The sequence below is a fragment of the Xyrauchen texanus genome, chromosome 3 (genome assembly GCF_025860055.1).
Source record: "Xyrauchen texanus isolate HMW12.3.18 chromosome 3, RBS_HiC_50CHRs, whole genome shotgun sequence".
In the NCBI taxonomy this organism is placed as follows: domain Eukaryota; kingdom Metazoa; phylum Chordata; class Actinopteri; order Cypriniformes; family Catostomidae; genus Xyrauchen; species Xyrauchen texanus.
This window is the reverse complement of record NC_068278.1, coordinates 56,979,410-57,006,319: the sequence shown is the minus strand read 5'-3', so window position 1 is coordinate 57,006,319 and position 26,910 is coordinate 56,979,410. Positions and strand designations below refer to the sequence as shown.

The window sequence follows — 26,910 nt, the reverse complement described above, 5'->3', positions numbered from 1 at the left end:
CACAAATGGTGGTGGCTGTGGGGATCAAACCAGCAACCTTCTGATTACCAGTTATGTGCTTTAGCCCACTACACCACCACCACCACCACCTCGCCATAAGTGTAGTGTGACGCGGTGCTAAAGGCTTCTTCTAATTATGAGTCTGTGAATATTTTGCACAAGTTGATAAGTATGTTTAAGCATATGTGATAGTGAGTAGATGTAGACTGATATATCAGTAGGACCGATTAATCGTTGCGGTTATCTGCAAAAATCTATGGCGATAGTTTCCGAAAGTTTTTTATTAGGAACTTCTGATGTTGTAGCCCATTCTGAGATGCTATTCTGCTCACTATAATTGCACAGAGATAGTAACAACAGAACAAAACATATCTGCTGCACACAAAACAGAGAACAGAACTTACTAAACATGTCAGAAGAGTTTGTAGTCCAAGAATTTATGCATTTCTATGCCCAGCCTTTTTTTTTAATAGAGTATTCGGAAATCAAACAGAAACATAGAGGAGTTACCGTAGCCTTTCTGTCAGCTCGAACCAGTCTTGCCATCCTCATTTGACCTCTCACTGGATGATATTGTGCATTAAAATAAAATGTAGGGGGGTGACCACTACAGTGGTGGACAAAGAGAAAAGGAACACATGCCAAGCTGGCACCCATTGCACGCAAGTATCTGTCAACCCCTGCAACCACAGTGCCTTGTGAGAGGTTGTTCTCGCTCTCAGGTCACATCATTCAAAAGAGAGCTTCATTGCTCCTTGATAATGTAAAAAGATTGGTCTGTTTCAGTAACTGGCTGAATGTAAAGGAGGACTAAGCCAAATTGTTTCTAGTTAATATTCTGAACTCTCAGCAATTGTTTGTGTTCTTTCCCTGTTATTGTTTTCATATTTGCAAGGCCTATTGTGGAGATGGTTTATTTAAGGTTTATTGGAAATCTGTTGTTCACAGGAGAGCATCTGTGTTCCAAATAAAAAAAGCTAATTAACAATAGTGTTTGAATTTAAATATAGTTTATTTGTGTTGATTTTACATTAATTACCATTTTACATTTAAATATCCATTCCCCTTCTGTCACTCACTCGACGTTGTGTTGAATGTAGTGACACAAGGGGTCTTTCTTGAGAGCCTCGCTTACCTCTGAACTTGAGAAAAGGCCAATGAGAAATTGGCAGACAGAATTTACATGTCCCGCCCCCGGACATACGGGCATAAAGGGAAGCGGGCGTGCGTCTGTCAGTCAGATTTTTTCTTCGGTGCCGAGCGGTTTTGCAGCAGCAAGCCAAATCCCTCACCTCTGTTGGCGAAGCATTGCTGTTGGATCTACGCCGCATCACCAGCGGCTTTCTCCTTCTCTGCATGCTGTGCAGTCCACGCGGCTGTGGCTCAGTTGGTAGAGCGGGTCGGCCACTAATCGCAGGGTTGGCCCACATGACTCTACATGCCGAAGTGTCCTTGGGCAAGACACTGAACCCCAAGTTGCTCCCAATGGCAGGCTAGTGCCTTGCATGGCAGCTCTGCCGTCATTGGTGTATGAATGTGTGTGTGAATGGGTGAATGAGTCACAGTGTAAAGCGCTTTGAATACCGTTACGGTCTTAAGTGCAGACCCCCACGGGATTGAGGACGACCCTGCTGACGATGGAGGCGATTTGGGGATGAAATCCCCATGAGCCACCCGCTCCCAGGCACACTCGCTTGCTTCCGTCCAGGCTCGAGGTGAGTGCAGCTCGCCTCACCGGCAGCCTACGTTCTCCCTCGGGCCCCCCGAATTGGATGATGACGTCACCACTGCATCGGAGAGCGTTCAGGCGTCTGACACAGAGGACTCGACTGGGCTGCCACCTATATATATATACAGTGAGGAAAATAAGTATTTGAACACCCTGCTATTTTGCAAGTTCTCCCACTTAGAAATCATGGAGGGGTCTGAAATTGTCATCGTAGGTGCATGTCCACTGTGAGAGACATAATCTAAAAAAAAAATCCAGAAATCACAATGTATGATTTTTTAACTATTTATTTGTATGATACAGCTGCAAATAAGTATTTGAACACCTGAGAATATCAATGTTAATATTTGGTACAGTAGCCTTTGTTTGCAATTACAGAGGTCAAACGTTTCCTGTAGTTTTTCACCAGGTTTGCACACACTGCAGGAGGGATTTTGGCCCACTCCTCCACACAGATCTTCTCTAGATCAGTCAGGTTTCTGGGCTGTCGCTGAGAAACACGGAGTTTGAGCTCCCTCCAAAGATTCTCTATTGGGTTTAGGTCTGGAGACTGGCTAGGCCACGCCAGAACCTTGATATGCTTCTTACAGAGCCACTCCTTGGTTATCCTGGCTGTGTGCTTCGGGTCATTGTCATGTTGGAAGACCCAGCCTCGACCCATCTTCAATGCTCTAACTGAGGGAAGGAGGTTGTTCCCCAAAATCTCGCAATACATGGCCCCGGTCATCCTCTCCTTAATACAGTGCAGTCACCCTGTCCCATGTGCAGAAAAACACCCCCAAAGCATGATGCTACCACCCCCATGCTTCACAGTAGGGATGGTGTTCTTGGGATGGTACTCATCATTCTTCTACCTCCAAACACGGTTAGTGGAATTATGACCAAAAAGTTCTATTTTGGTCTCATCTGACCACATGACTTTCTCCCATGACTCCTCTGGATCATCCAAATGGTCATTGGCAAACTTAAGACGGGCCTTGACATGTGCTGGTTTAAGCAGGGGAACCTTCCGTGCCATGCATGATTTCAAACCATGACGTCTTAGTGTATTACCAACAGTAACCTTGGAAACGGTGGTCCCAGCTCTTTTCAGGTCATTGACCAGCTCCTCCCGTGTAGTTCTGGGCTGATTTCTCACCTTTCTTAGGATCATTGAGACCCCACGAGGTGAGATCTTGCATGGAGCCCCAGTCCGAGGGAGATTGACAGTCATGTTTAGCTTCTTCCATTTTCTAATGATTGCTCCAACAGTGGACCTTTTTTCACCAAGCTGCTTGGCAATTTCCCGTAGCCCTTTCCAGCCTTGTGGAGGTGTGCAATTTTGTCTCTAGTGTCTTTGGACAGCTCTTTGGTCTTGGCCATGTTAGTAGTTGGATTCTTACTGATTGTATGGGGTGGACAGGTGTCTTTATGCAGCTAACGAACTCAAACAGGTGCATCTAATTTAGGATAATAAATGGAGTGGAGGTGGACATTTTAAAGGCAGACTAACAGGTCTTTGAGGGTCAGAATTCTAGCTGATAGACAGGTGTTCAAATACTTATTTGCAGCTGTATCATACAAATAAATAGTTTAAAAATTAAACATTGTGATTTCTGGATTTTTTTTTTTAGATTATGTCTCTCACAGTGGACATGCACCTACGATGACAATTTCAGACCCCTCCATGATTACTAAGTGGGAGAACTTGCAAAATAGCAGGGTGTTCAAATACTTATTTTCCTCACTGTATATATATACTGTATATATACTGCCCATGTAAAAGTACTGTGTTGGCCTCAGCCTATGTTTGTGTGTGCGTGTATGTTGTATGGTCATTCAAGAAAAAACAGAGATTCCCTCTGCTGTACACTGTGTTATCTCTTGAGCACTGTCCCACTTCTGCATTCTGTAAATACCCTCGCAAAAAGCAAGAAAATGCCCTAATGTAGGCCATAGTGTCTTCTGGAATCCTACTCTCATGAAATTGTATTTATTAAATTACCTGAAGTGATGCCCCAGAGGGACATTTTACTACTCAAAAGTTGCTCCTTTAAAGATAAGGAAATCACCGTTCACCGTTATACTTCATTCAAGTTTCAACTTTGTCTCAGATGGTTCTCCAAAAATTCCTTAGGACAAATTTGATACCAATTTAAAGGATCAGATCACCCAGAAATGAAAATTCAGTCATTGTTTACTCATCCCTGTGTTGTTATAACACTATATGACTTCTTAACACAAAGGGAGAAATTGTGAAAAAAATGGTGACCACCATTTCAAGCTTCAAAAGGACACAAAAGTATAATTCAGAAGTCTAATAAATTATTCCATGACACTCATGATTGTTATGAAAGCATATGGCAAGGTTTAGTGAGAAACAAACTATAATCAAATTTATTATTTAATTAAATTTTCACTGACCGTTGATGTCCTGTACGCGTTCATGACAGGGCACGAAAGCAACAGTTCACGCAGCGCTCTTGTTGGGGCTTTCAAACTAAAACTTGTTTTGTTTATATAAAAACAGGTCCTCCACAATGATAGTAACCACAGAACACAACATGGTTGCACACAAAACAGAGAACAGAACTTACTAAACATGTCTGAAGAGTTTGTAGTCGAAGAATTGATGCATTTATATGCCCAGCCTTTTTTTTTTTTTAAACAGAGTATTTGGAAATCAAACAGAAACATAAAGGAGGCTACAGGCAAATCACAGTCACACTGTGTCATAAACTGACTGCAAACGACACACAATAAAAGGTATATTGTCTAGGGTTCAGAGTTTTTGTCCTAACCAGCTGTGACGAGTGACGGTACATTCTATCGACCACTTGTTTTATATTAATCATGTTGATGTTGAAACTTGAAAGAGAAAATCAAATGACATATACAACTCATTTTACATCTGTAAAATTGGGTATTCACAGAGAACAGATTTTATCCATCTGGAATTGATTGAACTTCAATGTAATTTTCACCTCTTTTATACTGTTTCTGGATCAACATCCTTTATTGTTTGTGGAGCAAACAATCACAGCCCTCTGATTTTTTTCAAAGGGTCAGGGGTAGGAATAAGGCTATGTTTGTTTGATATGAATGCAAATCATGATGTGTTATAGCCAGAAAAAGTCATCTTTTTTTCATTCACTATTCAATGAGCCAATGTGACCTTCATCAAAATACTTGGCAGTGTCAAACTAATTCTAATCAAACAAAAAACTAATGTGTTGTGATCCCCAGACTGTCAGTAGCTTTAGTCTGCAATGTGATTGAGCAACTAGCAAACCCCAGTGCATGTGAAATGTCAACGAAGCATCTTAGATCACATTTCAAATGGAAATATGGAATATTTCTGCTAGACAGCACGTCAACGAACTTCATTTCAATTAGGTTTAGAAACATGAAAACAGTCAATTAAAATTGGCTGAGACACTTTTAATTTCTCTAAAAGCATTAAAATATGACTCCTTTAATCTTACATTATTGTGAATGACAACAGATCTGAATATGGACAAATACTACAAATATTAAAGTGCACTTATATCAAGCTTTTAATCTCCACTTTACGGTATGCATGTTATTTTTCCACATGAGACAATTATTACAGTAGCAATTACTCTTCAGCAGCTTAGAAATACACCAATCAGCCACAACAATAAAACCACCAGCCTAATATTGTGTAGGTCCCCTTCGTGCCACTATAACAGCATCAACCCACATCTCAGAACAGCATTCAGACATAATATTCTTGTAACCACAATTGTACAGTACAGAGTGGTTATCTGAGTTACCATAGACTTTGTCAATTCGAACCAGTCAGGCCATTCTCCATTGACCTCTCTCACCAACAAGGTGTTTCCGTCCAAAGAATGGCCACTCACTGGATGGTTTTTGTTTTTGACACCATTCGGAGTAAATTCAAGAGACTGTTGTGTGTGAAAATCCCAGTTAAAGAATTACTCAAACCAGCCCATCTGGCACCATCAATCATCCATGCGATTATCTAATCAACCAATCGTGTGGCAGCAGTGCAGTGCATAAAATCATGCAGATACGGGTCAGGAGTTTCAGTTAATGTTCACATCAACCATCAGAATGGGAAGAAATGTAATCTCGGCATGATTGTTGGCATGACCTTGGCATGATTGTTGGTGCCAGAAGGGCTGATTTTAGTATTTCTGTAACTGGGATTTTCACACACAACAGTCTCTAAAATGTACTCAGAATGGTGCCAAAAACAAAACAAAAAATATGCCTTGTTGATAAGAGATGTAAACAGAGAATGGCCAGACTGGTTTGAAATGACAAAGTCTACGGTAACTCAGATAACCACTCTGTACAATTGTGGTGAGAAGAATATAATCAGAATGCTGTTCTGAGATGCGGGTTGGCGCTGTTTTGGTGGCACGAGTGGGACCTACACAATATTAGGCAGGTGGTTTTAATGTTGTGGCTGAGTATATAAATCTAGAACATAGATGAAGCCAGTAAGTGGAAAAAAGAAAACTACTAACTGAGATCCATAGTCCATCATTAGTATGCCACAGACTATTCCAGCCTATTGCTTTTTATCTTTGAAAAAATATATTTTTACAGTAGAAGAATGCAACTGGTGGCACTTTCCTTTCAGAACCCTATCAGTGAGTACCTAACATCATTACAGACACATAATATCAAAAATAATTAAAACTGTCAAACTTTTATTCAAATTTTGATGCTCGTTATGCCATAATGATGAACATTTGATATTCAATTCACAAAAGTTAACTTTAAAAAACGTAAGCTGAATATTTTGTCATAGTTCAAATCCACTGAACAACTGATGGCTGATAATAAGGTTAAGGGTTATGTTTTGATTCATTTATTAATTAACTTGACGGATTCACATATGCATACTAAACACATAGCCAATTATGCTCTTAAGATTTAAATTACAGATCAGTGGTTCTCAGCTGATGGGTCGTGACACAAAAATGGTTCGCAGGTCTGTTCTGAAAGGGTGCAAAAACAGTATAACGAATAAACCAATGCTAATAATGCAAATAATAAAATTGATCTACCATAGTTTCATTGCTTCACCATCTTATCCAACTCAATATGTTGTCCAAAATCATCCTCAAACTTATCCTCAAAAACCACAAATAAACAAAACTATGCCCAATCAAAGAAATATGATTAAATTGTAAAAAGAATGTTACGGTTTTACGGTTTCACAATATACCTCTGTTATAAAACAGATGGTTTTTATATCGTTTACATCTTCTCATTCAAGGTATTGCATGAATGTAAAGTCAAGTTTTTTTCTGAACTTTTCTAAAATCCAAATCAGTTCAATTAAAGGGGTCATGTCATTAGGACACATCAGTTTGACATATAAGAGGTCTTTCTACTATAATAACATCCCCAATCCCCAATGAAATAAATGCATTTATTGAAACCAAGCTGCAAAAACGCCTCCTTCTCTACTTCTGTCTGGACGTCTTTGACCATTTAGATGCATTTCTGGCAATGTGCATTTCAGTGCAGGATGGCACTGGATATGGATGTGTCTTCAGCATATTTCAGTGTGTATTGCATGTTTTTTCGGCTCATATCAATATGGATTGCTTGCGAACCAGTCATAAAACGATTCAAGCTTGGCAAAGGAACTGTTTTTGAAGGATGAGGTAGTTAAAAACTCTTGGACGTGATGCAAAACTGTTCTATTCGTAAATATTTCAAATGTCATGACGGTTTGAAAGTTTATGGTGCTGACAACGCAACGGCTTGAGGCTTTCTCCACCGGGCGAGACGACACAAACTTTCTAAACTGTTTATTTGTGTTGCAGGCACTAGTAGTGCCAGCATGTGCAGCGCAAAATGGAACGGGGCATCTGTTTACTGTTGGCGCAACGTGACGCAACACGGCGCTTCCATGGTAGACAGCATCACTGATTATAATGGGTTCCATTGCTTTTGATGTGATGTTTCGCGTCCGGTGTAGACATGGTGTGAGTGTTAACAGTTGTGCTCAAGATGAATAGTTTATATTCATATGCAATGTGTTGGATGTGCGTAATGTGTAAACCTTGAAATTTAGTTTTATAATGTTGTGGAGCATGTTCATTCTCTTCAGATTGAGTTTAAAAAATGGCTGAATTTGAGGGGCTGCACACTGTTGTCTGATCAGAACAGTGGGCGTTTATGTTGAAGTTTAAAGTTCCGCCCGGAGTCATTAACCTGACGCACACTTCAAAACACACACACGCCAGAGCCCTTCTACCAAGCTACCTGCCTGCAAGCTTAGCATAACGCGGCGGTCCCATAGACATTCTATTGGCGGTAATGTCGTTAACACACTAGTTGACCATTACGCTCTCTCCTATAATAGAGGTTATTATCTCAGTACTGTAAATAAAATCATCTCTGAAAGCGCTTCTCTGTCAGTGATACGATTATGGAAAAAGGAGCTCTTAACACATTTTCATGTACAAAACAAGCCCAGATGGGACTTGTGATAGAAATCAAGTATTTTTCAGTCTATGTAAGGCGCATGGTGAGTTCATATCAATGCTCGACGCTGACATTGGAGCTCTGATGCGAATCATGAATGCAGCTTCACGTTTGCTGTAGGAAAAGTGGATAGCCAGAGTCTATATTTTGACCAAAGTATATATAGTGTCAAATTACAGCACTTTCAAAATCTGCTATTAATTGTGATTAACTACAAAACAAATATGTGATTAATCGCAAAAAAATTAAAAATTATCTTTGTAAAACTATATAAATATTAGGGCTTTCAATTGATTAAAATATTTAATCAAATTAATTACATGGTGTCCTGATTAATTAATCACGATTAATCGAATATACAAATATTTGCTGAGAAAGCCCCTCATATAACAATTCAATATATAATGATGAAATAATTATACATAGATATCTTTAAAAAAATTTAAATAATAAATGTAATAAAAAATATTCAGATAATTAAAATGCATTACATTTTTGTGGCAGAAGAGTTCATCATTGATAAGACGATACAAAAAGCAGCTTTAGAATACAATGTATTGATTACTACCATATTATTGATCATAAGTCAATCATTGGCACACAGTTCACAGCAATCAATCAATCAGTTGGAGATTTATTATGAGGGCTTGTTTAAGGACCCGTCAATTTCAGCAAGCATCAGACATACTTGTGTAGCGTCTCGGGTGCGTTGCGTCATAAACATAAATTTTTAGGTCACTTGTCAAGTTAAATATAGTTTAATACTTAGAACACATCTTGAGATCCCTTAGTTCGAAATTTGCGCTCCATCAAGTGTTTGAACGCAAGAACGTTACGCATGTTTGTTTTGTGCTGTCTGGTTGTTTTCTTCACTGTTTAAACTGCGCATTGTCCATAATGCTGAAGATTCACTTACTGCCCTCTGGAGTAAACAGGTGGTACTACAAGCTTGCATTTCTCAGGAATCTTCCTTATTACGGTCCAGGGGCATTGCCATTAATTACGTTAAGTTTTTTTAATGCGTTATTTTTAATAAAATTAATCACACTGAATTAACACATTAAATCGATAGCCCTAATATATATATATATATATATATATATATATATATATATATATATATATATATATATATATATAAAAATGTGTAGCTTAAAGTGTCATGAAAAATATATATATTTTTGTGACACACAAACAAATTATATACACAGTATAAACCAACACCCTTATATATATAATTTTTTGGTCTACTGAAATCTGAAGAGACTTTCAGCGAGAAAACATGGTGAGAGGTCTTTCTTATAAAAACAATCACATCCCTCAGTGATGAACTTGATGGCAGGACAGATGGGAGGGCGTTCAGAAAGTTTCACAGCTATTAACTGCCAGAACATGTTAATGATAATCAGAACAGGATTATGGGCAAAAGCAGAGGGTTGAAAACAGTGCCTGCTGTTTATGTCTCACTCATTTCCTCATTCAACCAACCACAAAAAGAAAGTGTTGTTTTATCCAATGGACACTTCCAAAAAAAGATATGTTTCAGCATTCACTGTTTTTCATGCTATCTCTCGGATAACCAGTGCCACTTCATTCTGTGCAAATCTACATATTTTCTTAATCAACACAAAATGAGATGTTAGGCAGAATGTCAGCCACCATTCACATTCTGTGCATCATTTTCCATACCATAAAAGTGAATGTGAACTCTCCCTTTAAACCATATGTCCCTGTAAAATTAGGCTTATTTAGGGTCCAGCACATAACAATCAAACACGTTTCTTTGTGGGTGTTCACAAGACGTGTTCTCGTGTTCAAATATCAAGTTTCAACTGAATGGAACAGAACAAAAGAGATCTCAAGGCTAGTTAACAATCCATAAAAATTAAACTACTTGACATGCCTTAAAGACGCAACCCACATAGTGCGAGACAACAAACATGACGCAACAGGCAAAGACTACCGACATTGAAAAAATAGCACAGTAAGTGATTCATTTTAATAAGGTAAGTGACAGATATTAAATAAATATACAGGCTTAATATCTATAACCCATTTATTGCACAAAACTACTAGAGACTTACCAATGATGCATAATAAAGGAAATATTGTGCACAGCATTCGATCTGAGGTCACACGGTAATTGTCTTGAGATATTTGTTAGACATGCAGTGTTTTATGGCTACAGAGCTCTTTGTTGTCCTAAAACCCAGAAGACAATTAGCATTTTAGAGCCATGGGTGCCCCCGGGAATATTCTTATGGGTTTTAATAATGGCAGCATTGGAGTAAAATAAGGTCTATTATTAAAATTACTGGAATAGTCTTTCATGTTTTGTTCAAGAACTTAAATTACACACAGTCATACCTTAAAAGGGAATTTTGAAGTTGCTTTATCATTAAAAAAAAGTATGTTGCAAACAGTTAGCTAAAGAAGGACTACAACTGTAACTGTGTAAATGTGAGTGTATGTGCCTGAAGAACAGACAACCGGTGCAGTCCGTATTTAGCTAATTGTTAGCAACATATTTTAAAAAACTTTTATGCTTGAGGTATTACTGTGTGCAATGTATGTTATAGAACAAAACATGGAAGCTTATTTTACTAATAAATAAAACCCATTGGAGATTTCTGAGGGAACACATGGCGAATTAGCTCTCTGGGTTGTCCTACATATTTACATCATGGCTTACCATCTCTATAGCAATAGTGCTTTAAAAGGGTGAATTTAAAGATGCAACTTCTTGAAGAGACAATGACAGTGAGCATGGTTAACTCCAAAGCACCCTCTCTTATGTCATAAACTTTAAAGCACCTCCTCTACAAATTTAGAAGCTAAAACAAAAATTAGAATAAATTCTAGATAATCCAGTGGACCTCACTAAACCTAACAAAAGAACTAGTCAGCTGTGTACGATTACTTGAAAAGTCACCAGTTCCTTCATCAACATTCATTAATTTACTCACCCATCTCGCTCGGCCTCCTTCTTCTCTAGATCCTGAATGACATCCAGTAAAACCTTGATTGTGTTCTGGCTAGTCTCCAGCACCCCTTCCAGGCTGTGTAGCTGAGACTGCAGAGTCCCAATGTCATACAGAGGGCCATTTGGGCCAAACAGTTTCTCTTTTGCCTTTGCCAGGTCCAGCTTACACTTAGCCCCAGACATGAGCCCTCCCAGCAACTCCTGCACCTGCCGCAGTGTGTCTGCCTGACCCTCCGCTGGAACAAGAGAGGCCTGGGGATTCATCCCAGCAGGAGCGGGAAGGTTGTTTGCACTGGACTGGGATTCAGGGCCAAGGATTGCATGTCGACCACTTACACAGGTGGGCCTCACCGTAGCTCTTGCCTTAGTTTTGGGAGGAATAGGAGGTGGAGTTTCACCTCCCTTATGGCGAGTACTTGCTTCAGCATTTAGCTTTGTGACCCCAGTTTTCCCTCTGGTCTTTTCCGTGTTTTTGTTCTCAACTTTGGAGACAGAAGGCTTGCTGGGTTGTCCTGGAGTTGAGGAGCCCTCTTTGCGGGGTGTGTATGGAGGAGGTGGAGGAGGAGGTGGTGGAGGGAGCATATACTCTCTCCGGTCTCGTCTGTCCTGAGTGCAGAAGGCCTGAGGAGGAGAAGAGCTCATTCCAGTGTTAGAGTACAGCAGAGCAGTCTGTGGAGGGCAAGCATACGGAATTAAGGAATGCCTGAAATTGGCAGAGGGAGGCACAGTTTTCTGGGGATTACTATTGTACACGACAGGCTCACATAGACCAAGAATAGGTGACATATTTTGAGGAAATGACTTGGAGTGTGGAACTGTTTGTGTTGGAGTCTTAAAATTTTGCAGTATTTGAGAGGGGTTGTTGCAAGACATTGGATTTTGCACATTAGAGTTGCAGTGTGGCAATGTTTGTACAGTGGTTTTACCTGGCACAGGTTGTGTGGAAGGGCTGCAAATAAGAACGGGCACATTTTGAGAATCCAAAATGCACATGTGTGCCGCAGATAGAACAGGACCCTTAAACTGTGATGCAATGTGTGGAGTAATGGCACAGGGTGTCCCCCGAGGAAATGGAGGAAATGCCGTCACACTGTGAGGGAGTGTTTGTGTTGGAATATTATGAGATGGTGCATGTTGTATAGGAGAGCTAAAGGTTGTTGTGGAACCTGGTTTGTCTTGTTCACGGTATGGTGTAGCTTGAATAGGTGTTAAAGTGTGTGTTGATGTCATAGTAGTAGTTTGCACAGGAGTAGGAGTAGTAGATTGAATAGGAATTATAGCTTGTGTTGGAGATATTACAGAGTAGAAAGGTTGATGAGGGGCGTTACTGCATGTCATGGGTTGTGTTGGAGTCTTTTTTCTGATTGCTGAGGCAACAGCAGGTACTCCTTGACAACAGGAAGCTTCCTTTTGGCTTGCATTGTTGGAGCATAGAATGGCTTCCTCCAATGTCTGGCAATAAGGCTTGGATTGAGCAGGTGTTGTAGGATCTGTTTGTGAATCAAGAAAGCAGTGGGACTCAGGAATTGGGAGAGTATTCCGATTTGCCATGGTTTGAACAGCAGGCATGCAACAACGGCAAGTAGTTACAGTAGGAGACATGTAAGATTGGACGTGTGTTGAGGATGTGGTGACTGTGGACATGACTTGTGCTGTTGTAGAGCACAAACGCTCCGATGGAGTTTGGGCAAAACTGGCATGCTCTGTTTGTGACAAAGAGGCAGAGGAAACTACAGTCAGCAGTGGGCAACATTGTATTGGTACAGTTGCATTTTCTTTGGGACAAGTGGAAGAATTTTGAGAGATTGGTAGAGGGGATGGTGCCATTTGAGATGGGCAAGAAGCAGCTTCTATCTCTGGAGATACAGAAGTACTGTTGGAAAGACTTGTTTGGAAAGGTGCATTGGTGCTGTCTTGGACCGTTTGGTCTTTAGAATCACAGCTTGGTTCAGTCTGTGTGGAGGAGACACTAGATGGCATATTATGGACCAAGTTGGGGGTTGGGGAATACTGTGGAGGTACCAGATCTGACAATGACGTTCTGTCAGCCATGGAGTTGGAAGGGGCTTTCTTGGATTGGGTAGACTCTTGGTGGATTTTGTTAGTGGGTGAAGTTTTGGTTGGGGAAGTACAAGGAGGCTTGGGTTTCCCAGGATCACTTGCTGCTCTGTTTAAGTACTTCCTCCGCCCTCTCCTTCTATACTGTTTTTGTGGTGCAGAGGAACATGGCTGGAGTTGTGCTGTTAATGTACTCAAAGAGGCAGTTAGATTGTCCTCAGTTGTTTGGCACCTTGATTGCTCAGTGGGAGTACATGGTTGAACTAGGCTTTTCAGTGATCTACAAGATGGATAGTTGAACTGTGCGATCAGCTCAAGGGAGGGATCTTCATCATCCCAGCCTCCTCCCAGACTGTGACTGCGAGTCTGTGTGGCGGAGAGCGAGGGAGGTTTCTGCAAGCTGGGTGAGGTTTGAATGGCCGTACTCCTGCATGGCAGACTTGGTAGCGGCAGTGTGAACGAACATGGATGCGTTGGGACCCAGCAGCGTCTGCTGGGCCCAGGAGTAAGTGGATGTGGTGGCGCTCTCTTCAAAAATGCAGTCACTGCCCCTATTGTCTTTTCCATGTCCCCACAGACTGATCCCACCAGAGAGGGCCCATTAGTCAACTCCTTTTGCCAGTTTGGCACCTCTGTTGGACTCTTGCTCCTCACTTTCTCATTTTTATCCTTGGACTCACCATCATCCTCCAAATCTTTAAAGCGTACCTGCTGTGTGCGGTTTCGTCTGCGTTTAAGTCTGCTCTCAATATCCGGAGAATTCCGGTTGAGCAGTACAGAGCGCACGGTCACAGTGATGGGTGTTTTGTCTGGGTTGCCACTGTTGTGGCAGCGAACAGTTGGCAAATGATTGGGCTCTTTGCTCACCATGTTATCCAAGAGCAGTTCATGAACCATAGATGTAAATACAATTTAGCCTTTTTTTTATTTTTGCCTTTTTTCAATGCAAATGAACAATTAAGTAGAATAAAAAATCAGTTACAGCACTCAGAATATTTGAATATGTGGAACACTTTCACTTAACATGATAAATGCTGCAGTAACAAAAAATAAATAATAAATAGACCAGCCGATGGCAGTAGAGCATGTGACTGGTCCTTTCTTCTGGTCACATGACTGAGAATTTTTGTACAAGTCTGTGCACTAATCCTGTCAGAGTAGATCCTGGTTTTGGCCCAAAGTGTCTTTATAAGCAAATGTCTTTATGTGCAAGAGAGGGACTAGGTGAATCTTAAACATCAGCCCCATTAGTCCACAGGGGCACATAGACTCTCAATGAGCATCCTTGGTGACCTTGCACAGTTTAAGATAGCAGAGACACACATTGTAGAGAGTTGGTATACACTCAAGTATGAAACTTTTGCAAGGAAAGCTTGTGAGTGTGTTGTAGACGTCTGCATCATAGTTTCACGGACAAGAAAGCATCTATTTGTTCTAAAAATAGCCAGGCAAATAAAATGTTCATGGGAGACAGTCTTCAGGCTGGCCCGAGAGAAGATATCCCGAGACCTTTAATGCCCCGCCTTCTAACTCAGACCTTGAGAGTATAGTCTTCTCTGGTGTACATATCTTCACAGGGTAGGATTGGGGAATGCACCTCTTCAAGTTGACTTTTATGTCTCATATTTGTCCTTGAGTTTTTGTTGTTGTTGTTGTTTGTTCTTTGCTTGTGTCACTCACGTAATCATTTCCTGTAACAGGAACAGAACAGGAACACCTGGGCAAGGTGGAAATAAAGAGAAAAAAGAAAGTGGGCTCAGTACTATCCAAAGATACCTAATAAGCCATTTAAAAAAAGAACAAAGTGAAAAATATATTGGTTCTTGTCAAGTGTGTAAAAAGTACAGAGTACTTATTCTTCACGAGGCAGTTCACCCTAAAATGACCAAAAAATTCTGTCATCATTCAATCACCTTCTAAATCAATTTTGAAACACAAATGGGCATTTAAGGCTTTTGCCTATACAATGAAAGCGAATGGTGACTAAGGCTAAAATGTTGCCGCACATCTTCCATGGAAGAAAGAAAGGCATATGGATTTATTTTTTTAAATGACGGTGAGTAAACGATGACATGATTTTCATATTTCGGTGCACTTTCACTTTAAGTGGAAATATGGGTATTGTGTTAAAATTCTATGCAATTAAAAGTCAAAAGTATCTTGGCAAAAACATAATTTAAAGTAAAAGAAAAGTCTATAGTCAATTTACTTAAGTATTAAACAATAAATTAGCTTTAGACACAGACTGAGGAAATCAAAAGGCAAAGTAGATTTTCACATTGAAGTAACTCTGATGCAAACTTTGTAAAGAAACCTCTCATTTTCTCATTGCCCTGACTTTGTGAGGCTCTGAGATAAAACGTTTCTATCAGGAAGACACGCAGGCTTGAGTGAAGTTTGAGATGCCATTTATTTGATAGATGTAAAACGGGAGGTGATATCTCTCTCTTTGGCGTAGGCCCCGTCCGGCAGTCCGAGGTAGTTGTACCCGGAACCGTCATGTCCTGCCGGAGATAGGAGGCAGAGGCGAGGAGCCTACCCCCCTGCGGGACAGGCCTCAACTGGTGGTGGTGGGGAGGTGGAGGTTGCAGTGTTAGCACACCAAAACAGCAATGTGATAGATTGTGAGCGGACTTATAAAGCATTGGCTTACGTGCGATTGGCTGAGTTACCCAGCTAATGATGTGATGATGTGCACCTGCTGGTCTTCCCGCTAGAACTACGCTCCACTTCCATATACTGTATCATGAATTACTTTACACCCCCGAATCACGTGTTAAACAATACTATAATATAAAATGCCAAGTATCTTCTTCAAAAGCTAAGAAGTCTCTTAAGAAATCAAACTTTTAATCCATTTCCATTTCCTGTTGAAGCTGTCTACAAAATGAAAAGCAGGTGAGGGTTAAATGTATGACAAAAGCACATCAGTTTGAACTTGTCTGTAGCTTTAAGGCTGGTGTTTAACTCAATGTGGTCTCACAGAGTGCAGGCTAAGAGATATTCAGGGTTGAGACTGACAACTCTAATTAACTTGGCTTGTCTTTAAGCAACCCCACTGGCACACAGACGCAGAAGCATGACGGTTGATGGCCTTTGGGATTTTAGCACACTCGATCACGCTGTCACTGTTACCAGGCACTGCATACACTCTATGATCAGACAATCACAGCCCGTTGAGTCACAAGAGGATGTTAACTGTCTGTCCATGTCTTGTGGTACATACATTTGCTCAGCGCTACTTTGCTATCAGTTGGGGAATCAGTCCGATTGCCCTGCTAAAAACTCCCCCAGCTTAAAACAGCCTAAGGTGGTTTGATGGACTTAGCTGGTTTTACATCCTGGCTAAGCTAGTGTTCAGCTGGTGTACCAGCCTGGTGAGCTGGCAAATGCCCCAAAACCCTCTAAAACCACCAAACTAAACCTGCTCACACTGGTGGGCAGAGCACATGAAGTCAGCACTCTGAAGGGAGCCAGGCATTTTCACTAATTTTGAATGGGAATGTTACCTTAATAATACGCAGCAGCAAAATTCATGTTTATAGCTGTTAAGACTGTAATAATACATTTGCAGCAAATCATGCCTTTGATTCAAATTTGTGCAATTTCTCTCTGTGTGGTGTTTGGAAAAGGAAACATGAAAATATGTAAGGAATATTCTTCTTGGGCCTCATTCACTAACCATATGTACACATATATTTGTGATTCTTTTTCAACAAAACAATAGAAGAGAGATGTTACCTTCATTAGTTGCTTCATTCTGTTGTATGCGGTTCTGTTTTTATTTGAGCAAATTACAAAATATTACATTCAGCTGAATGCCTGTGGCAAATACACACCCCCTCCAGATAATTCAAATGCTCTCATGTGTGATTAATCCAAGCACTAAAATTGAGAAATGTCCATCTACATGTCGGAGAAATAATACATGCCATTTATGCATTTAGTTTAGTCATCTGACACTATGTAATCACGATATGCATTACATTTTAATCAAAACCATTAAAGACTTCAACCACTCCAACCACAGGAAACTCACGCTGTGATGCATGTGAGTGTATTAGCATTTATAATGTGTTCACTCTGCGTTAATAAGTTATGAATACATTTGTAGTCTTTACTTGCATGCTTTGTGACAGCCTCGCTGAGTCGCACACCTGCAGACATTAACCGCTGCCCAAGGTTAATTAATGCCAGAGACAAGAGTTGTGTTCTGATTCACAGGGCCCCTACGCAGTGTTCACTGCTCCCTACATAGTGCACAGTGTGCACACAGATTTTTACAGATTTTTTTATCTGTAAAAAAATTCACTTCACAAAATGGGTTCATTTGGAATACCCTGCAATGTAATCAAACACAGAAAACACTTGAATCATGCAAATGAGGGGTTTCAGATATGAAGAATAAATAAAAAAATCATCAATATATATATATATATATATATATATATATATATATATATATATACACATACAATTATATTTTTCGTTACATTTAAATACACATTATACATTATAATGATAAATGAATAAATGTGATCCGGTTAATTTGTAATATGTGTTCTATCGGGAAGACACGCAGGCTTGAGTGAAGTTTAAGATGCCATATACAGTATCTGATAAATGTAAAACAGAAAGTAATGTATCTCTTTGGCGTAAGCCCCGTCCGGCGGTCCGAGGGAGTTGTACCCGGAACCGTCATGTCCTGTCGGAGATAGGAGGCAGGGGCGAGGAGCCTACCCCCGTGTGGGACGGGGCTCAACTGGTGGTGGTGGGGTGGTGGAGGTTGCCTGTGTTCGCACACTGCAACAGCAATGTGATAGATTGTGATCAGACTTATCAAGCAATGGCTTACATGCGATTGGCCAAGAGTTACCCATCTAATGGTGTGATGATGTACAGCTGCTAGTCTTCCCGCTAGAACTACGCTGCGCTTCCATTTATGATTATGGCATAGTAACGGTCACTTCATGCATGCTTTCTATATGCAAACTACTGCGTAAAACTAAATGTAAAGGGATATTTCACCTTATTTCACCTTTTCATTGAAACAAACACGTCAAACGTTTATTTTGGACAAACTTTGTGCAGTCATGTATTGACTGGAAGGTTAAATGATATATGGATGTACACTTATGTGCTTTCCAGTGCACTTATAATGACCGAGTATCCTACAAAGTCAACTTCGCAGGGCACAGCTGGATGATTTGAATGCATCCAGACAAAGCTTAGGCGCTTGATAATATAAATTGTTTTTCACTTTACTTTGCAAGTCAGGTCAGCCAACGTGGAAAATGGAAAGGTGGCAGAATTCCTTTGTAGACTGTGTGTGATTACAAGAATTGAAGTTCTGGATATAATTAACCAATGAAATGAAGAGCAGAGTAGATTGCTCGCTGTCCCCGTGCTCTCCTGGAACTGCCCTCAATTATCCTGCATGTCTTGAGAGTTGTTCCCCTCCAGAGAAGTAAATTATTTAAATGAAGCCCTAAATTGGATGAATCATTTGCATAACTGGAACATTTAATTAGGGAACACATGGTTGTTTTAGACTGTTTAGGGGAGAAGTTTGGGATTCAGAATGAAATTCCTAGGACAGCTGTAATCATGGGATGGAGTCCGATGGGATTAAAGAACACTGGGAAGGATTTGCAATTATCATTCATTTACTAAGGACAAAAAGAGGGAAATTGGAATAACAGCCATGGATGTACTCTTTAATAATGGATTTCATTTGATATTATTTACATATTAATTGGTCCAGTTACACAAACGTGCCTCAAATAAAAATGTTTTGTCACAACCACAATCAAAAAATGATTCCTGGCAAAAAAATTATTTAAACAAATATTTGATTGATTTAAGTTAGGGCTGTCGATTTAACACGTTAATTCAGTGTGATTAATTTTATTAAAGATAACGTGTTAAAAAAATTTACAGAATTAATGGCAATGCCCCCGGACCATGGTAAGGAAGATTCCTGAGAAATGCAAGCTTGTAGTACCACCTGTTTACTCTAGAGGGCGGTAAGTGAAACTTCAGCAGTATGGCAACGCACAGTTTATACAGTGAAGAAAACAACCAGACAACACAACACAAACATGCGTTAAGTTCTTGCATTCAAAACACTTGATGGGGCGCAAATCCGAAATAAGAGATCTCAAGATGTGTTGTAATTATTAAACTACATTTAACTTGACACAGTGACCTGAACATTTTATGTTTATGGTAATCAGAAGGATGCTGGTTCGAGCCCCACAGACACCACCACTGTGTGCTTGAGCAAGGCACTTAACTCCAGGTTGCTCCGGGGGGATTGTCCCTGTAATAAGTGCACTGTAAGTCGCTTTGGATAAAAGCATCTGCCAAATGCATAAAAGTAAATGCAACTTTATATATATATTTTATATTTTATATATAATTTGCGCTCCATCAAGTGTTTTGAACGCAAGAACGTAACGCATGTTTGTGTTGTTCTGCTGATGGGTTGTTTTCTTCACTGTATAAACTGTGCATTGTCCATACTGCTGAAGTTTCACTTACTGCCCTCTGGAGTAAACAGGTGGTACTACAAGCTTGCATTTCTCAAGAATCTTCCATATCATTGCGGGCATTGCGATTAATTGCGTAAAAAGTTTTAAGGCGTTATTTTTAGTCAAATAAATCACACTGAATTAACACGTTAAATCGACAGCCCTAATATAAATAAATAATTTTTAAATATTTAAAGATAACTATTTATCATTATTTCATCATTATATATTGAATTTTTGTTATTTGAGGGGCTTTCTCAGCAAATATTTGTATATGCATTTAATTACGATTAATTAATTGGGTGTTATGCTTGAGTAACGAGGCAGACGAGGAGATGCGGATCCAAACGCAGTTTGAACTTTATTACGTGAACCAAACAGGAAAACACAAAGGAACAACCCACGATGGGAAATGAAACATAAAATAGCGAATTAAACACGAGGTAAGCAACAGGGGACTCGAGGAGGAAACACACACCAGGTTGACATCAAACGACGATCGACAAAGACTGAACAAAGACACGGGGTATAAATACACAAACAAGGGAAAAAGGGGCCAATGAACGAACAGAACTCAAACAAGATAATAAGGTGATTAACAGAAGCAAACGGCAAACAAATGAGGGCAGGTGAAAACAATGACAGGGAACACGAACGCTAACAGAGGACTATGGAGTTACATAAGGGACTAAAGTGAAAACTAAGAAGTGCAAAAGTGACAAGATGGAAAACAAGAGGGCAACAGTGAAACAAGACAGGGTAACCATAACAGAGCCTAAAGGATCGGCTTCCAGACGATCCTTAACAACAAATAACAAAAGACAAATACCCACAAGAACAACATGAGGGCACCAGGGGCAAACAGACAGTCCAAGTGGGCACATGGGCAGACAGGCAGACCAGGGGGGCACACTGGGCAGGCAGGAAGTCCGGGGAAATGAGACAGTCCACGAGGGCACAAATGGAGGTGAGACAGTCCACAGGGGCACAAGTGGAGACGAGGGTTAGGGGGCCAGGGAGGTATCGACTGGGCAGGGACAGGTTTCGATGGTCTGGGAGCTGGCCACCGGGCAAGGGTAGGTGCAGGAGGCCTGGGAGCTGGCCACAGGGCTGATGACAGGTTTGGGGAACCTGGGAGGAGGCCACTGGACGGGGACTGGGTCAGGAGGCCGGGGGAGGTCTCAGGACGGGAACAGGGTCAGGAGGCCTGGGTGGAGGCCACCGGACAGGGTCAGGGGGCCTGGGAAGAGGCCACGGGACTGGGACTGGGTCAGGAGGTCCGGGAGGAGGCCACTGGACGGGGACTGGGTCAGGAGGCCGGGGGGGAGGTCTCAGGACGGGAACAGGGTCAGGAGGTCTGGGTGGAGGCCACCGGACAGGGTCAGGGGGCCTGGGAAGAGGCCACGGGACTGGGACTGGGTCAGGAGGACCTGGGAGGTGACCACAGGACAGAGGCCGGTTCTGGTGGCCTAGGAGATGGAGTGGCCACAGGGGAGGCCGGGCGGCGCTGGTGAGGCGGAGCCAAGGAGGACCTCTGAGGCAGAGCCGAGGGAGGTGATGGCTCAGAAGGCCCAGAAGGCGGAGCTGAGGGAGGCTCAGGAGGTGGAGCTGAAAAGAGGCTCAGGAGGCGGAGCCGGGGTAGGCGGCACCGTGGGAGGCTTTAGGAGCGGAGACCAGGAAGACTCTGGAGGCTCTGGGGGCAGAGACGTAGGAGGCTCTGAGGGTGAAGCCGTCGAAGGCTTGAGTGGCTCGAGAGGCGGAGCTGGAGGAGGCTCGGGAGGCGGAGCCATAGGAGGCTCGGGAGGCTCTGAGGGCGGAGCCGTCGAAGGCTTGAGTGGCTCGAGCGGCGGAGCCGTAGGAGGCTCGGGAGGCTCGGCGGGCGGTGCCGTCGAAGGCTTGAGTGGCTCGAGTGGCGGAGCCGTAGGAGGCTCGGGAGGCTCTGAGGGCGGAGCCGTCGAAGGCTTGAGTGGATCGGAGGCGGAGCCATAGGAGGCTCTGGAGGCGGAGCCGCAGGAGGCCCCAGGGCGGAGCTGCAGGAGGCTCGAGAGGCGGAGCTGCAGGAGGCTCGAGAGGCTCTGGGGGCAGAGCCGTCGAAGGCTTGAGTGGATCGGGAGGCGGAGCCGTAGGGAGGCTCTGGGGCGGAGCCGTAGGAGACTCAAGAGGCTCTGGGGACGGAGCCCTGGAAGGCTCGGAGAGGCGGAGCCCTGGGTGGCTCGAGAGGCCTGGAAGGCGGAGCCCTGGAAGGCTCGAGAGGTTCAGAGGCGGAGCCCTGGGAGGCTCGAGAGGCTTGAGAGACGGAGCCCTGGAAGACTCGAGAGACTTGAGAGGCGGAGCCCTGGGAGGCTCGAGAGGCTTGAGGGGCGAGCCCTGGCAGGCTCGAGAGGCTTGAGGGCGGAGCCCTGGCAGGCTCGAGAGGCGGAGCCCTGGCAGTCTCGAGAGGCTTGAGAGGCGGAGCTCTGGGAAGCTCAGAGGGCGGAGCTCTGGAAAGCTTGGGAGGCTTGAGAGACGGAGCCCTGGAAGACTCGAGAGACTTGAGAGCGGAGCCCTGGAAGGCTCGAGGGGCTTGAGGGGCGGAGCCCTGGTAAGATCGGAGGGCGGAGCTCTGGAAAGCTTGGGAGGCTTGAGAGACGGAGCCCTGGAAGACTCGAGAGACTTGAGAGGCGGAGCCCTGGAAGGCTCGAGAGGCTTGAGGGGCGGAGCCCTGGCAGGCTCGAGAGACGGAGCCCTGGGTGGCTCGAGAGGCCTGGAAGGCGGAGCCCTGGAAGGCTCGAGAGGTTCGAGAGGCGGAGCCCTGGGAGGCTCGAGAGGCTTGAGAGACGGAGCCCTGGAAGACTCGAGAGACTTGAGAGGCGGAGCCCTGGGAGGCTCGAGAGGCTTGAGGGGCGGAGCCCTGGCAGGCTCGAGAGGCGGAGCCCTGGCAGTCTCGAGAGGCTTGAGAGGCGGAGCTCTGGGAAGCTCAGAGGGCGGAGCTCTGGAAAGCTTGGGAGGCTTGAGAGGCGGAGCCCTGGAAGACTCGAGAGACTTGAGAGGCGGAGCCCTGGAAGGCTCGAGGGGCTTGAGGGCGGAGCCCTGGTAAGATCGGAGGGCGGAGCTCTGGAAAGCTTGGGAGGCTTGAGAGGCGGAGCCCTGGAAGACTCGAGAGACTTGAGAGGCGGAGCCCTGGAAGGCTCGAGGGGCTTGAGGGGCGAGCCCTGGTAGGCTCGAGAGGCTTGGGAGGCGGAGCCCTAGAAGGCTCGAGAGGCTTGAGAGGTGGAGCTCTGGGAAGCTTCGAGGGCGGAGCTCTGGAAAGCTCGGGAAATTCGGACGGCGGAGCTCTGGAAGGCTCAGGAAACTTCGGATGGCGGAGCTCTGGAAAGCTTCGGAAACTTCGGATGGCGGAGCTCTGGAAAGCTTCGAGAAGCTTCGGATGGCGGAGCTCTGGAAAGCTCGGGAAACTTCGGATGGCAGAGCTCTGGAAAGCTTCGGGAGGAGGAGCCCTGGGAGACTTCGAGAGGTGCTGGCTCTTGGACGATCGAGGCTTCTGGCGCTGGCTCTTGGGCGGTCATGGCTACTGGCACTGGCTCTTGGGACGGTCATGGCTACTGGCACTGGCTCGTGGAGCGGTCATGGCTACTGGCACTGGCTCTTGGGCCGGTCGAGGCTACAGGCACTGGCTCTGGGACGGTCGAGGCTACAGGCGCTGGCTCACTGGACGGTCTGAGGCTACAGGCACTGGCTCATGGGACGGTCTGAGGCTAGCAGGCACTGGCTCACTGGGACGGTCTGAGGCTACTGGCTCTGGCTGGGTTACCGTGGTATGTGCCGGCTTAGGTTCGCCGGGCTGAGGGCAGAGTCAAGGGGGTTTAGGGCATGGGGCTGCGGCAGGCGGAGGCTGGAGCACAGAGACCACTCCCTTTCTCCTCTTCCTCCGGGCTGATGCGACTGGCGAGGCTGGGATGCTGTTCCTGGTCAGCGTGGGTTCAGGCTCGCTGGCCGTGGTTGACGACGACTCAGGCTTGCTGATGGTAGAGGCCGTAGGCGCTGGTTCAGCTCACTGTGACATACGTGGCCGCTGGCTCGCTCACTGTGACATGCGTGGCCGCTGGCTCGCTCACTGTGACATCGCGTGGCTGCTGGCTCGCTCACTGTGACATGCGTGGCTTCTGGCTCGCTCACTGTGACATCGCGTGGCCGCTGGCTCGCTCACTGTGACAGGCGTGGGCCCTGGCTTGCAGACCGGGGCAGGCGTGGGTTCTGGCTCGCAGACCGGGGCAGGCGTGGGCTCTGGCTTGCAGACCGGGGTAGGTGTGACAGGGGGCCCGGACAGCTGAAGGGTCTCCACAGTGGGTGGAGGGTAGGGTCCTCCTCCACGACGCCCACGGTGAGCTGTGAGCCGCAAACTAGTAGGGTCGCCTCCAGGAAGTCGCAGAGCGTCCAGCCGTGCGTTGCCTGTGGCAACCGCTCCCTCAGCGCCGCGTTCAGATTGCTCCTAAAGAAGGCCACCAAGGCTGAGTCCGGGAAGTCTGAGACACTTCGCCAGGTTCAGGAAATGCGTGGATGTGGTCTTCAATGGGGCGGTCCTCTTGCTTTAAGCAGAGCAGATGGTAGTTCGCACGTTGGACTGCTGGATCCATGGGTGGGTCGATCGTTCTGTTATGCTTGAGTAACGAGGAGATGCGGATCCAAACGCAGTTTGAACTTTATTTCGTGAACCAAACAGGAAAACACAAAGGAACAACCCACGATGGGGAAATGAAACATAAAATAGCGAATTAAACACGAGGTAAGCAAACAGGGGACTCGAGGAGGAAACACACACCAGGTTGACATCAAACGACGATCGACAAAGACTGAACAAAGACACGGGGTATAAATACACAAACAAGGGAAAAAGGGGCCAATGAACGAACAGAACTCAAACAAGATAATAAGGTGATTAACAGAAGCAAACGGCAAACAAATGAGGGCAGGTGAAAACAATGACAGGGAACACGAACGCTAACAGAGGACTATGGAGTTACATAAGGGACTAAAGTGAAAACTAAGAAGTGCAAAAGTGACAAGATGGAAAACAAGAGGGCAACAGTGAAACAAGACAGGGTAACCATAACATCGGGACACCGTGTAATTACTTCGATTAAAAATTTTAATTGATTGACAGCCCTAATTTAAATATGATTAACTTTGCTAAGTATAAAATTAGTTCAATTAATGTAAAAGCAAATGTAGTTGCTCTGCCATTTGCCAAATTGTATTAAAATGTATGAATTTTGTTTACTAAATTTGAAAAGTTATACTCCCAAGTAATTTTAAATACTTTAAATTTATTCAGAATTCATAATATGTACACAATTTAAAGATTACTTTATTACTAATATTTTATGGACATTTTTCAATAGTCTCAAAAAGCATCCTTTTTTCTTTTTCTTTTTTGCCAATCAAAAAGTGTTAAATAATGTAAAGCTATGTGTTATTTCTGCACCGCAAGTGTCACCAAACGAGACAGCAAACCAATGACTGTTTTTAAAAAGATTACTAAAACACTCCCCCTGTCTTCCACTGGTCAAAAAGCAGATGCTTCCACCTTAAAATGATGTCATTGGTTGATGTTGCTCTATCAGGTTGTCCAGGATTATTTAAGAATATTTAAGGCATTTCATAACAAGTTTCCATCAAATTGAATTGTGTATTCTTGCCATCCCAGATGTGTGTGACTTTCTTTCTTCTGCAGAACAGAAACAATGATTTATAGAAGAATGTCTCTGTAGGTCCATACAATGCAAGTTAACAGGGCCCAAATCTTTGAAGCTCAAAAAGCACATAAAGGCAGCATAAAAGTAATACATACGACTCCAGTGGTTTAATCCATGTCTTCAGAAGCGATATGATACATGTGGGTGACTACTCCTTTAATTAATACTCAATTCAATTTGATGGAAATTTGTTATGAAATTAATATTTTTTTAGGTGTAGCACTACAGAGCCACAGTGTTTACACTTTTCACAGAAATTAACCTACGAATGGCTAACTTTTGTCTCTGCATATTAAGCTGGGAAGAAAATGACCAGTTACATAATCTTAAACACTTCCCTTATACAAATATATAAATTAACCCTAAAATCTTGACATAAAAAAAGTTAATGCCCATGTCCATTTGTCCACCATGGGGATATTTCAAGAGGAATTTCAAAATGTTAAGAGTAAGTAACTGTGAGTCGAGACAGCATATGTTGTCGTCTTGCTACCTGAAGCCAAACACACAGTGACATCTTTATTAAGAAAGAAAAAAAAACAATCTTGACATGGTTGCCTCAGCAGAGGAACATTTGGTTGGATGATCTTGCAATATCTCGGGGAATTATTAAGCTACATAGCAGACTTATTTTGGAAAGGACGCCTGAGGTGTCTGTCTTCTAAATATAGTTATTTCTTCATTGTTATATATTTATTTACCTGCTCTTTTATAGCAGGAAACATCTTTTTAATGGTTATATCCCTGTTGGTCACAGGGACGGCTCGATTAGTAGGATTACTGATGATTACGGTGATGCTCGACATGGGTTTGGGAGCAGGGCTGAAGCCTTCGGGCACTTGTGTTTCAAAACCACATCCTCATCTTCATCACACAGTGCATCACAGCACTGATGTGATTGGCTGTGACATGTTGAGGCTTCTGGATGTGATGTGAATCAACAGAGCCTCCACAACAGAGAAGGATATGGAGGATGCCATTCGGAATGGCCTCTGAATGTCCATGCATACGGTATTAACAAGCAGGGACGTTTTGAACACCCAGAACACCCTAGTAGCAACCACATAGCAACCAGCTAAAAACACTCTGAACACCTTAGCAACAGCAAAGCAACGCCCTGGCCACCACCTTAAAAATTCCTATCAACCACACTGCAACATTCTATAAACACTCAAAACTCCTTAGCAACAGCATAGCAATTCCTGGCAACCACCGACAACTCCTTAGCAACCAGAGTCTGAAATTAACACCTGCCAAGTGCGAGCAAATTTTCCATTTGGTTGGTGTATTTTTGCAGTCTCACGCTGTTTTCCAGCAAATGCTTTAGAAATACAAAGGCATGATTTTTGTCCAGCCAATAAAGCTAATTAAACTGAATGTCAAATTGGTAAAAATGGA

The 26,910-nt window shown here is 43.4% G+C and overlaps 1 protein-coding gene across 4 annotated transcripts in view; it reads right to left on the bottom strand.

Annotated features, from left to right (window-relative positions):
• LOC127622923 (mucin-5AC-like) overlaps nucleotides 1–26,910 on the bottom strand; it is a 184,120-nt gene that overhangs the window by 91,592 nt on the left and 65,618 nt on the right. For all 4 annotated transcript variants that reach the window (XM_052097098.1, XM_052097108.1, XM_052097114.1 and 1 more), the window contains exon 2: nucleotides 11,173–14,964. In XM_052097098.1, coding sequence (XP_051953058.1) covers nucleotides 11,173–14,144 — 2,972 coding nt within the window. In that variant the 5' untranslated portion in view covers nucleotides 14,145–14,964. The remainder of the gene's footprint in view (nucleotides 1–11,172; nucleotides 14,965–26,910) is intronic.